The sequence below is a fragment of the Podarcis filfolensis genome, assembly GCF_964270895.1.
Source record: "Podarcis filfolensis genome assembly, chromosome: 1".
In the NCBI taxonomy this organism is placed as follows: domain Eukaryota; kingdom Metazoa; phylum Chordata; class Lepidosauria; order Squamata; family Lacertidae; genus Podarcis; species Podarcis filfolensis.
The window spans coordinates 68,530,148-68,543,678 of NC_139604.1; the positions used below are offsets into that span (position 1 = coordinate 68,530,148).

The window sequence follows — 13,531 nt, forward strand, 5'->3', positions numbered from 1 at the left end:
AGGGGGAAGAAGTAACAAAGAGGTTTCAAATAAGCATCCCTTTAAATCCTACTACTAAGACTCAAGGGAAAGACATTGAACATAGAATTATAGCTTTGGAAGGGACCCAAGGTCGTCTAGTCCAACCCCCTGCAATGCAAGAATCTTAGCTAAAGCATCCATGACAGATGGCCATCCAACTTCTTCTTAAAAGCCTCCATGGACTCCTTCCACAATCTCCAGAGAGAAACCATTCAACTGGTTAATGAGCCAAATGTAAATTGGAAGACAGTTAAGTACACCAAAATTATTGAATAATATTTGAGTTTGCATAAACATTTGTTTTAATTCAGATCCCCAGTTATTATGGGCCAGGCAACTGAAGCTGTAGATGAAATGTGCATGAGTGAGGTACATTAAGAGCTGGGTATGTGACTGAAGAACTTGTAGAAATGAGTTCCTAGGTTTGTGTGCATGTGCTGTGTGAATGATTCAATAAGATATTTACCTGAAGATTGATTTCTGCTTCATAGAAAGTCAGGCAAGAGCAATAATGCCGCTCAGAGTTTATATCTGTGAGCACCACCACAAAGAACGTAGGCTGCTTCCTCTCTCTGGACAGATGCCATCCTCCAGGCTGACAAAACTATGATCAAAGAAAGCACAAGTATAGTTTTAACCCACAGGCCAACTACATTGATTAAACATAATAATTTATAATGTGTAAAACTATGATAAATACAAATACTTATAATGGACAGTGTTTTTTATTTTATTTTATTGCAGATCTACTTGACAGTTCACAAACTCGGAACACTTGGAAACATTTCTAGTATGGCATATTTTGTTCTTACAATATTGACAGCTGCAGAAATAACTCATCTAAATTATACACACAAACACTTCCAAAACTGTGGCATTTTTTTTTATTCCCAGAATTTTCAATTGTAGTGTTGCTCTTCAGAAATCAATGGCTCACCAATAGAAAGAGTGGTGCTTTTTGGCTACTCCATTATTATTTGCCTAGAACTACACACACACATCTTGAGTTCCTCAGGGCCTGCTCTCCAGAATCCAAACCTGGTGCCAGACTTTTGCAGTAACTCTGGGCTAAAGAAAACAAAAACTATTGTACTGTACCTTACTTTGCAACATCTAAATTAAAGTTTCTGTATTCAAGACTACAACGTATCAGGCTGCAAAATAGAATAAATCACAGAACACAAGTAGCAGAAATGCTGCTAATTAATGGAAACTGGAATTCAGTGCTATTTTTGTACTAATCAGATTCCAATCAGTATTTTAATAATGAGGCTAATTTCATCTAACGAAACATATATAAATAGCTTATTTTGTACAGAAGCCCATTAACATATCCAAACAGCTTTCTAACACTATTTTCCATTCTATTACATATTTGACTCAAAATCAGAGATTATTCAGCACAAGGATCTGTGCAGACTAATCCAGATAACATGACACTTGCATAACAAGATCTAATTTGGTTTCTCACAACAGGTCCCAAGAAGTGGTGGTACAGTGTATTTGTAACATTTAATTTGTTAAGCCAGTAGGTATTTTAATCACTGCTTTATGAGATTTCTGTCTTTACAAAAAAAGAAGTCAAACCTTATTTCCTCCATAAACCTTTAGGAGACTCCCTTGTTCAATGAACTTCAAGTATCTCTCTGGATTATTTCATAATCCATATTTCAAAAAACAAAACTAAAATAATACAGAATTAAAACACTGATAAACAATCTGCTTTGTCTAGGTAAAAGAATGAATTTCTCAGTGAATGTGGAAGGCTACTGAAAAAGGTATTTAAATATTAAAGGAGGATCTTTTTATCATCTGTTGGGAATATGCAACACGATATGTTTCAATAACTGACCTTACTCAAGGCACTCAATTGTGTATTAACTGAACAGATAAGAGCTGGCCGCAATTCCTAAAATGAGTGCATATTTATCTATATTTTGTAAAGACAAGCATGAATGTTTCTGTTCCTCTAGTGAAGCTATCTCAAGAGACCCATGCGACTAATTTAAAATGAGGTATACATTCTTTAATAAATTCTATGTCATAAGTTTTCCTGAGGCGGTGATGTCACTCACTGTCATGACTCAGCTTACTGTATAATAAAAATGTAAGATTTGTAGTGCTGTATCAGAATCCTGAATGTGCCTGAAGTCAGGGTGGGGTTGTTGAGCATAAGAGAAGGCAAGTTGCACAAAAGTAGTGGCTGTGGCATGGAGCTAGAACGGAAGGACACTGAGTGTAGAAAGTAGTGGGAGAGTTCTCAATAGATGTCAGGAGCTCAGGAAAGGAATGTCGAGAGTGAAGAATTGACTCTTTGTTATCAAAGGTTAGGGAAAGGTATGTCCATCAGTCCTACATCTCTCAGCTACTCCTAGGTGCGCACCCAATGAGGCAGTTGCAGCAACAGAGAGGTCCAGCTCCCCAACTTGGTTCATGTATCGCCCTCCACCCGAGCTGTAAACAAGCAGGCAAAGACTCTGCCTGTGTGTAACGAGTTTCTGCTCCTCCCACTTCAACCCTATTCTGGTTGTTGCTTTTTTTGAGACAATGGAACAGGAGAGATGGGGACAGGAGGAGGAGGTAGGGAAGCCCTTGATTCTCCACCAGCCTGACCTCTCTCTCCTCCTCCTGAACCTGTTCTTCACTCTCCAGTCCTGCAGCTTCTCCTGACTCGTCTCCTGGCTGTTACAGGCACCCCCAGATCAACGATCACTTCTTCCAACCCACCGTCTCCCAATGGCCACTCACCAGTATCCAGCCACCACAACTCAGTGCCCAGCCTGTCCCTGACAATAGACTAGGAACAAGGGTTGCTTTTAAAAAGGTACAGCAGAGTAATCTTAGAATGGGGTTGTCCATGGTAAATAAATGTTTCAGCTAAGGATGGATTTTAATTTAAAGTTGTCAATTTAACTAACAAAGCTTGCGAACCAGCCAATCCTAGTGACCAAATCTCCAAATTAGTACATCAAGCATCAATGTATTCCTGGCGGCTGCCCTACAGTCATGGATATTCTTTCTTCTGGAGATTTGCCAAAAGTGCATACCCAGGAGCCATCTGGAGATATTGTAAGACCTTTGAATTTAAAATGGCTTTTGGTGGTTAGCTAAAAACAAATTTAGGATTGATACTTGTGCTTTATATATGGTTGTCAGTTTCACATATATAATAATAATATATTTTATTCTACAGTGTTACCTACTTTAAGCATTTAGATTAAAGTATGCTAAAGCAGAAATTCTGTATATAAATTTAGCACACTGCAGGGCTGAGCAAGATTGTGACTGAAGTTTTATAATGTATGGCAGCAAAAGGAATTATTCTTTGAATATAGTTAATGTTTTCGAAGTGCCTTCAGGAACCATCATAAAATGACATTAAGGTCATACATGGAAGCCATGTTGTGAGAACAGTTAATACTTGTGAAATGATATACCAGCTTGGATATACTTAACAATCCAGAACTTTCTGCTCATGCATTAATCAGCTCTTTCAAAATGTTCAGTATGGTTTGATCAAACACAATGGCTATGACAGATTTTTTGTTTCATACATATCAAAAACTATCCTGTTGTGTATATAAAAGCACAGCTTTCTGTTTCCACAATTTATTTTAAAAAGCCAGCAGTTGCCAGATTGTTGACAATGAAATATTATTTAAGTTATTATATAACATGTTATGGTATACTTGTACATGCAGCATATTAGTAATGTAGTTATATTCCGCCTAATGCATTACAGAGTTATAAGTTCCAGTAAAGAAGATAGATGACATATATTTCCCTATGGGTCAATTTGATTTATCCCTAAAAGTTATAAACTATTCCCTGAAGCATAAAAATATTCTGTTTCAGATATCATCTGAGACAGAGGAAAGGGAAGGGAATAAAGTTACATTGTGTTGATGCCAGACTGATACTGAAAGTTTTCTTATCAATTATATCAAAACAATTTGTATTTGAGACTGCCAAGAAAAAAATACCAATACTGAAATAATCTATCGTCATACTGAAGATGTAAAGAATGCCTGCAGTATGGTGTATATATATAGAATTACAAACAATACAGACAGACTAGCTTTATCTGAAGCCAAAATCCAGATAGACAAATTAAGAATACAGTACAGTTGGAATTTGGGAAGGGATCTGCATGAGGAGAATGCTATTGTGTTGCTTTTTCACAGTAAAATATGTGCCCAAAGTGGCTCACAATAAACAAAGTATGTAATATATCAAAAACAAATTGCTGCAAAAATAATCTTCATTAGTCATTCTGATCCAAAAGGCCACAGTTATAGGATTAAATACAGTTCAAAGTGGATGAGTCTTCTTACCAGGCTCAATGGCTCATAGCACTTGCAGTAAGCCAAAGGGTTTGCAGAAAAAATGGGTTTTGGGGAAATATCTGAATGAACTGTAGTAGACTAGCTAGCCCAGGCTTCCTCAACCTCGGCCTTCCAGATGTTTTGAGACTACAGTTCCCAGCATCCCTGACCACTAGTCCTGCTAGCTAGGGATCATGGGAGTTGTAGGCCAAAAACAGCTGGAGGGCCGAGGTTGAGGAAGCCTGAGCTAGCCAGATGGGGTTCGTCTGTTCCACTCACTCAAGCTTGTCTACTGCGATAATTATTAGCACAACTACTTTGGAAAAAGAGAGGTCAGTGTGCTACAGCTGCCAATGAGGCCAGAACAGTCAGCAATAGAAGAGAGGAGAGAAATTATCTGAATACTCTTTTATAGGCTGTGGTTGAGCTCACCTACTGGGCATCATCCTTTTATCTCATTGAGTTTGGCCCTTCACTGGCTAAGTTCCATTTGCTAGCCTCACCCAGGAAGCAGAATTTTGTGTTTCAGGCGAATAGTATCAAAAAATGACATCATGACAATAATTTACTTTCATTTATTTCTCTACTCCTCAAATTAAGAATTCATTCAAGAAGTTTCAGAAGAGAAGAGAATGCTAGATACAAACACTCAGAGCTCAGAATCGATAACAAACAAAAAGCTAAGATCATACTTCAGATTCAACAACCTGCAAAGTAACTTCAAAGTGTCTCCTCAGACACCAATAATTTGTAACTGAGGAGCATGTAAGAAATACATCCTAATACTTTTTAGCCCCAAAATGTTGGCACTTGGGAATAGCTGAGTGTTCCATCCTATGTTTACAACTAGAGAAAAAAATGGCTGATGTAGTCAATACATGTGGATATCTATCCTTAGAATATTCTTTTCAGTCAATTTATCATCTTCTATAATTAGTCATACTGTCTTCACTCATGAAACATCTATTGAAGAACAGTGAAGTAAAAGGAGTGGAGATAGTCTTCTCCAGTGTGTAAATGCCTTATATGGGAAGCTTATCATAATCTTCTCATTTTCCTCCAGTTACAAGTCCCCTTGCAACTTGAACTATGGCAAGCTTCGTAATGTGGTATTGGTACATTATACAAAAGGCAACCTAAGGCATTCTTTAGCACAATGAGTATGCATAATTAAAGACAGATTATTATGCATTCTAGTAATCTGGATTATAGAAACAAGAAAACATGTACTTTACTCTCTTTTCTCTGTGCATTTGGTGAGCTACAACTAATTAACAAGTAATTTAGTTGCTTGATTTCATGGTATTCTGTTCTTGGGCTATGAAGAAATGGCCTGTTAACATTTACTGCTTTTTCATTTTCCAATGTGTAACTATTCTTGACTGTAATTACTATAATGTGAGATTTGGAGAAACAAAAAAGGAGCACACTTGTTTATGCAATCTCCATCACATTTTTCAACAGACTGGCAAATCTAACATCATGCTGGAATACTGTGAGAAATTCATTATCATTTTCTAAGACAAGTCAAAACCGATGCCCAGAATACTGGAGTGTTGAGTCATAAAATAGTGATCTAAATGTAAAATTTAACAGCTTACAGCCTGGCTTGTTTAGGTAAACCAGTGTACCTGAAACTAATATTAAATATATGCACGAGTGTTTATGTGCTTTCGCAAAGGAGACCAGTGCTGGAATAATTGTTTTTTAAAAATTATTTCTAATTACCACTTCTGGTACCCATTCCTCTTCAGATTCCAGATATATGCCTCCCAAAATGGAAACACTTAAAAGAGAAACCCTGGTCCAGTTCGCCACTTCACTCAACACACAGGTAGTTGTAATGGTGGATATGTAGAGAAGGGCAATATGCATATATAGGACCCTGTGCTGCTGAGGATCCCCCAAATAAATACTCTTGTTTTCTCCTACTCTCTGAATAAAGTCAGTAGAGGCTGGCCTATTATGGCAATTAAGGGCTATCCCTACCAATCAAAAAGTCAAGCAAGTTTAACTCCTCCCCACCCCTCCAAAAATACTCAACGCCACACTCTTTCCTGTCCCATTCATCCTTCCATCATCCATTTGAATTTCTCTGGACAATCAGTTCTCTGCACCTCAGCTAATCTCAGTCCAAAAGTATTGCTATGGTGAAGAGGTCCCATCCATATGTTTCTAGGCATAAAAACAATAGGATAGTAAATCTGCTTGTTTGTTTTTGAAAATAAAAATGTGTATTTTTGTAGCATGCCTGGAAAAACACATCCTGCGATATGCACAAACATCGCAGAATAACAATAAACAGAAACTCCTTCAACATCTGAGACACCCTTGTTTACGCTGTGTAAGCATAATCCCCATGAAATGTCAACAAAAATCACACTAATTATCATGAAATTAACATATACCTTAGGGGCATGTCTTCTGTTTTCTGATGTGTTTGTGGAAGTAATAAAGTTCCAAATTCTCCCGCAAAAGTATCATTCTTGTTTAATTCATCTTGCCAGCCTTAATTTATATGCTAGTTTTTCAGTAAGTGCCATTCCCTCTTTTACCAAGATGTTAAATTAGCTCCTTTAAGATTTTTCCCAAAGGTGGCTATGATCATATGTGCTGTCACCAGTAGGTATCCTATTATTGTAGTTTTGTCAGTCAAGTTTTCAGAGTAATTACTGCAAGGCAATACATTTGTTTCATTCTGGTACAGGACTGTATACCAAGCCATTCTATGGAGTTAAATGGCCTAAGGACCTATTGTGCTAATCTTAAACAAAATCATCTATCCAGAAACAAAAGCAATGTTATTAAAATGAATGATTCTAAAAGCCTGAAAACAAACAATTAGACAAAGAGATTTGGCTTATTCTGTGCAAGTTGTGGGTAAATTAGTTAAATATTTTTGTACCAGGAAACATAGGTTGTCCTAAACCCTATGACATTTTAATAACTGAAAATAACTCTGCAAGCTAACTTGCAGAGGATAAAAAACAGATTTCACTGAGAATCTGGAAAATACACTGCCTAATATGTAGAGGAGGGTTACGAGAACCAAAAGACTCCTGCCCAGTACTGATCTGTGTTATGAACTTCTGTCTTCCTTTGACATGTATATCTTCGATGGGTAACATGTGCAGTTTTTATGTTAGTAACTGAATGCCAAATGCTGCAGCTTATCTCTCTAGACATTGGCTTTAAGTATTAAGCAAAAGATGGAGAACCTGTGGCTTTACAGATATTGTTGGATTGTAATTCCCATCAATCCCAGAGAGGTGGGCCAATGGTCAAGAAAGATTAGTGTTTTACTTCATCAACATTTGGAGGGCGACAGGTCCGTATCCCCTGTATTAAACTGTTTTAATACACAAGCAAAAGGACTATCCACAGAGTATGTCAAACATTAGGGTAATACTAAGTCTCTTGGGGACTTTTTTATGTTGACAAGCCTATTCAGTTCTTTTCTTTTTTAGATGAACCAGTCATTCTTCTGAATATTTGGTATTGTTTTATTATATTGTTCTATGATGTGAACAGGCCTAAACGGCCTCGGCCCAGTATACCTGAAGGAGCGTCTCCACCCCCATCGTTCTGCCCGGATGCTGAGGTACAGCGCTGAGGGCCTTCTGGCGGTTCCCTCATTGCGAGAAGCAAAGCTACAGGGAACCAGGCAGAGGGCCTTCTCGGTAGTGGCGCCTGCCCTGTGGAACGCCCTCCCATCAGATGTCAAAGCGATAAATAACTACCTGACATTCAGAAGACATCTTAAGGCAGCCCTGTTCAGGGAAGTTTTTAATCTGTGATATTTTAGTGTATTTTTGGTTTCTATGGAAGCCGCCCAGAGTGGCTGGGGAAACCCAGCCAGATGGGCGGGGTACAAATAATAAATTATTATTATTATTATTATAACAGCCTTGCTATTTTATGTTAGTGTGTGGTATATAAACACTTTTATGGGGGGGAAAGATTCTGCATTGATTAAAATGAGGTGAAGTGTAACAAAAGCAATGAACAGAAGACCTTAAAGTGTGATATACCAATAATTCCACAACACTATCTTGCGGAGGAATTTTGATCTGCTGTTCTCCACATTAAATAGTTTTCATTTCTCCTAATGCCAGAAGCCATTGTTTCAATATTTACTTCCTTCTGCCAGCTCAAACTTGCAGACTCAGTTGGTAAGGCATTATGTTGGTAATATTTACACAAAGGACCACAATAATTTACCTATTCATTCAATTTGCATCACATTTTTTCACAAGACTGTTTGCAGATGTACCTATAAAGGAGAACATGCACATATAAGGACCTTAATTGCACTGAACAAAAGTCAGTGTGGTCCAGCGGGCAGAGAGACAGACATATATGGAAAACGTGAGAAGGTAAAGGGTTCTGATGCTGGACATACCTGTGCACTAGTAGAATAATGCCTGCAGAATGTTGTCTAAAGAAGTTCTGCTAGAGCGCTACCAATTGCTAGATTCCTGCTTTTGCCTTCAAACCTTCCTCAGACTGTACTAAAGAGTAACACACCCACACCCACACACCCCATGTGTCTGCTCACATGACAAATCAACAGCAGCAGTCTGAAAAGAATGCAGTGAGCAGTCAAGCAAAATGGATGTGAGGGTGAAAGGCCATTAAAACATGTTTTGTTAGTTTTATAGATGAGGATCAGGAGAAAGACTGCTGGGCAGTAGATACTGCTTTCAGCAGGCAAGCAAGCAAGCAAGAAAAGAGGAAAAGCTAGAAGGCCAAGAAAGCTGGAGTGTGAAGGTGAAGGTAAAGGTAAAGGACAGGGTGGTCCAACATGTGACCCTCAATGCCTTTTTGGCAGCCCTTGATAGCATTTGAATGCCCCCTCCCAGCTTGGTCGGCCCTTGTGCTGCCTTCTCAAAGCTGAATAAGCGAAGTGCTTGGCTTTGGGAAGGAGGTGTGAGGACTGTGACAGAGTTCTAGAATCCTTCCCACTCCTTCCCAAAGTCTAGTTAGTGCTTTCCCATCTTTGGGATGGAGATGGAAGGGCTCTAGGACTCTGTTAGAGCCCTGTGCCTCCTTCTCAAAGCCCGGTCCTCAGTCAGCTTTGGGAAGTCAGCACAAGTGATGGAGGGCCCTTTCACTTCCTTCCCCTCTCCTGCACAACAAGGCAGTGTGCGGCCAACAGGTTCTGTGTCAAAGTACTCTTGCAGCCCACTCGGTATGAAAAGTTGGACTGTCCTGGAACATAGGATTGTACCCTGTTCTGTTAGAGAGCAGCAGTTAAGTAAGTCTTTCTTTGTTTTTCTTACCTTGCCTATTCTCCAGTAGGCACTACAGTAGCTCCGAATCCAAAAAGGCTTACTGGATTTTAAAGCCCAGAGGCAGCCAACCCACACCCAGTGGGGGCTTCCAGTGGTGCCTCTGGGCAGATGCCATAGTCTCTGAATTTCGATTTATTTATTTATTTAAACTAAGTCTCCTATAAAGAAAGGGGTAAAATGTGCAGATACCTTCTAAGCTATTTCTGTTAAATGAGAGTGGTCTGGCTCCCTTGTATATTTTCCAGGTACTGAGGAAAGTTCCCTGGTGATCTCCAAAATCAGGACAAGCACGACATATGCTTATCTTGGGGGGTCAGGTAAGGTTGTTGGGGTGGTTGTCTAATTTTGTGTTATGCCTCGCTCCCCATAGCAGTCCTTTTGTTATATGCCTCATACCCACCATGGCAGCAATTTTGTGACTGGTGCTCCCAGAACTCTGAAAATTTGAAATGTGCCCACCAGTCCAAAATGGCTGCCAACTCCTAATAATAACCCTTGCCTGCTCCTTTCTACAGTGAACCTCTGTTTATTATTTTAATCTTGCTGTGTTAAGGGCAGCACCAGCTAAAGAACCAATGAAGGCTATTGCCACTGGGAAGGTGGGAGCCCAAGTGAGTCACATAGAGTTGGCCACCTTCATATGAACTGGCAGGTTCTGGCCCTTCCCCATTAGCCAAATCTTGAGTGATATATTTTGCTATATTTTGGTTCTCACCAATGGAAATAAGTCCCACATCCACATGCTGCCTGACGTTGAGTAAGCCACCATTTTCAATTCAATTTTCACACCTATAAATAGGAATAGTGACTTATCTTACATAGTTGCTCTAAGGATGAACATAAGATTATTGGCCTTTTGCAAATTCAGTATCATATTGGCAGCAGTATTAGGTATAGCAACTGGCACTCCTGTAGGATATATCCTGCTTTAGCGCCTGAATAAACTGCCTCTGTTTTCAGTAGACAAAAGTGTTTTGTTTTCAACACTGTCATTTATAATGTTTTATAACACCATCTCACCATCTTCTAAACCATCTCTTTGATGAGGTGCAGCCAAGTATGTAATGGAACAAAACACAGTTCAATATCTGTAACTCTGTTTCCACAGTATCTATAATGATTAAAGAGATAAAAGTAGTGACACAAATATCTATTGGGAGAAAGCTTTTTATTACCTATGATTCCTACTTAATAGATTTTTGAGGGGGGTTACCTAATTAATCAACATTTAAATAAGTACACTGAGCAGGACATTTGGAACAATATTTTGGCTGCAAAGTGTATGAACTCAACAACTGAGCTTTCACAGCAGTTTTGAAGAAGTGCACCAAATAGCTACACATACCAGAACTGAGTCTCATGCTGGCAAAACTTTACATGAGCTTCCATTTGACACTAATACTCATGGCTCAGAACTACATGAAGTAAAAAAAGATATTTTATTTCAGCATCTTGGCATAAGTAAGAAAGCTTTTGCCAAAATGATATTACATGTTTGACTACATCATCTTGACAGAAAGCATTGTATAAAGATTATTTCCTGCCCCCCCCCCACTTATAAAAACATACACCAAGCCAAAACAAAATGATGCCAAATTCCTACCTGGCTTATGGCATGAGCAGCAAAAATGCAGGTATAATTACTGTTCCTTTTCTACACAGACATAGCATATAGTATTTTTAAAAAGTTGCACAGCATTCTCACACCATACATCTATGGAAATGCAGACATTTACCACTAATTTTGTAGTTTGTGATGCAGCCCAATATATATTAATCGACTTATTTCATTGTGCTTGGCAGATACGTGGAATTCCATTCCTATTCCCATTGATATTGTATGTCTATACAATTTCCTGATATTTTCATTTGTACCAAAAATGGTCTAGCGTGCAGCTTAAACACCATCACCTCACCACCTGTCCTATTATAGTTCCTTACTTTGTTTTCATTCATTGAGCTTCTGATCTTCTCTACTGTTTTTAGTGGATTTAATTTTTCTGTTTCTATTTTTAATTGGTTACTGTCCTTTTGTAACAACAACAACAATTCACCCTTCATCAAAAGATCTCAGGGAGGTTCACAAAATAATAATAAACTGCTTGTGGACACATCAAGGTCAAATTGCAAGATTTAAAAATGTGGATGACTAAAATCTCTATCCATGGTAACACTAAACAATCACCTTGACTCCAACTGGACACTCAAACATTTTGAAATACATTATTTCATTGACTGCTGAACTTATATTCAGTATTCACTATGTACTAATTTTAGACTGAAACCTGTTTGTCTATTCTCTTTCAATTTTCTGTTCATAAATCACAGAAGCATAAAATTGTAGAACTGGAAGGAACCCCCAAGGGTCATCTAGTCCAACTCCCTGCAATGCAGGAATCTCAACTAAAGCATCCATGACAGATGGCCATTCACACTCTGCTTAAAAACACCCAAGGAAGGAGAGTCCAACACCTTCTGAGGGAGTCTGTTCCACTGTTGAACGGCTTTTACCACCAGAAAGTTGTTTCGTTGGAATCTCCTTTCTTGTAATTTGAAGCCATTGGTTTTGGTCCTATCTTCCAGGGTAGGAGAAAACAAGTTTGCTCCATCTTCCATGTGACAGCCCTTTAGATATTTCAAGTTTCCTGAAACATCTGGATCCAGAAATGCAGCAGCCAAGGAGATCATTACTGTAGGGGTAAGGAATTAAAAGTTCACCAGACCCAGCCACTCGTGCTGGTCTCATATGGGCCGAAAGAAAGAGCCAAGGAGGCCACTTACATACAGGGTCCCATAGAAAGAAAGGGGTCAGGCTGGGCCTGGACCAAAGGCCTGGTGGAACAGCTCCATCTTGCAGGCCCTGTGGAAAGATGTCAAATCCCGCAGGGCCCTGAACTAGCACTTAGAGAGCACTCAAAAAAGAAGTGATGAGACATATGACTGCAACTCTAGCACAAAAGTAAGTTTCCACACTAACATTTCTCTCTCTTCTTCATTCAGCAAATCCTTGTAAAATAAAGGCAGATGAATCCAATTCCCTAAACTGATTTGACCATCCAAAAATAAATTCTTATAATGTGCCACACCTAACAACAGCATGTAGCAGGGATGCCATTCTCTGCAGCAATGCTATCAATCCTGCAGTAATTAAGGCTTTTTCAGTCACTGGAGTCAAAAGTAGACATCACACTTGAACTTCGCCTTAGGATTCCTGGTACACAGATGTTTTGTAACAAAAAGTGTTGACAACACATAAGTTCCTACAGAAACCAGAGATGTTGACATTTGGGGAAAACATGCCAGTTACTTATTCGGGTTGAACAATCCAGAACATTAAAAACAAGACCATTTTAAAGCTTTAATGTCTTTCTAAGTAAAAAATAAAACAAATTCCTCTTAGCTGTCGGGTTCAGCTCCAGCAACTTAAAAAAAAAATAAAAATCCTTAAACTCTACAGCTCCCTCTAGACAAGCAAGCTGCCAGGGAATTCCATACATGAAGCCTGTACTATACTTGCTGTAGCCCAGATGCATCAACTGATTCCACAAGGGACAGGCTCTGCTGCCAGTAGTAGGTGGAGCTGTCTGAAATGTGGCTTTATTTATTTAATACATTTATAGACTGCTGTTCAGTAACTATTTCCAGGACAGTTCAATGACAAGACAACATCCTCTGCTGGACTAGCACTACAACAGCATAACAACAACTTCAGGTAAGAACTTCCAGTTCTTCAAAGTTTATCCTTACAAACTCCACTTTTATGGATCATTCATTAGTATGGAAAGCAAACACAGGGGCGGTTTAAGGTAGCACTACCAGTTTGGCCATACTGAGCACTGCACTGCAAGGGAGCACCACAATAATGCTATGGAATGGAGCATGAAAGATGGC

The 13,531-nt window shown here is 38.9% G+C and overlaps 1 protein-coding gene across 4 annotated transcripts in view; it reads right to left on the reverse strand.

Annotated features, from left to right (window-relative positions):
- The window catches only part of SBF2 (SET binding factor 2), a 233,040-nt gene that overhangs the window by 128,063 nt on the left and 91,446 nt on the right, over window positions 1-13,531 (reverse strand). For all 4 annotated transcript variants that reach the window (XM_083595457.1, XM_083595458.1, XM_083595460.1 and 1 more), the window contains one exon: window positions 488-625. In XM_083595457.1, coding sequence (XP_083451583.1) covers window positions 488-625 — 138 coding nt within the window. The remainder of the gene's footprint in view (window positions 1-487; window positions 626-13,531) is intronic.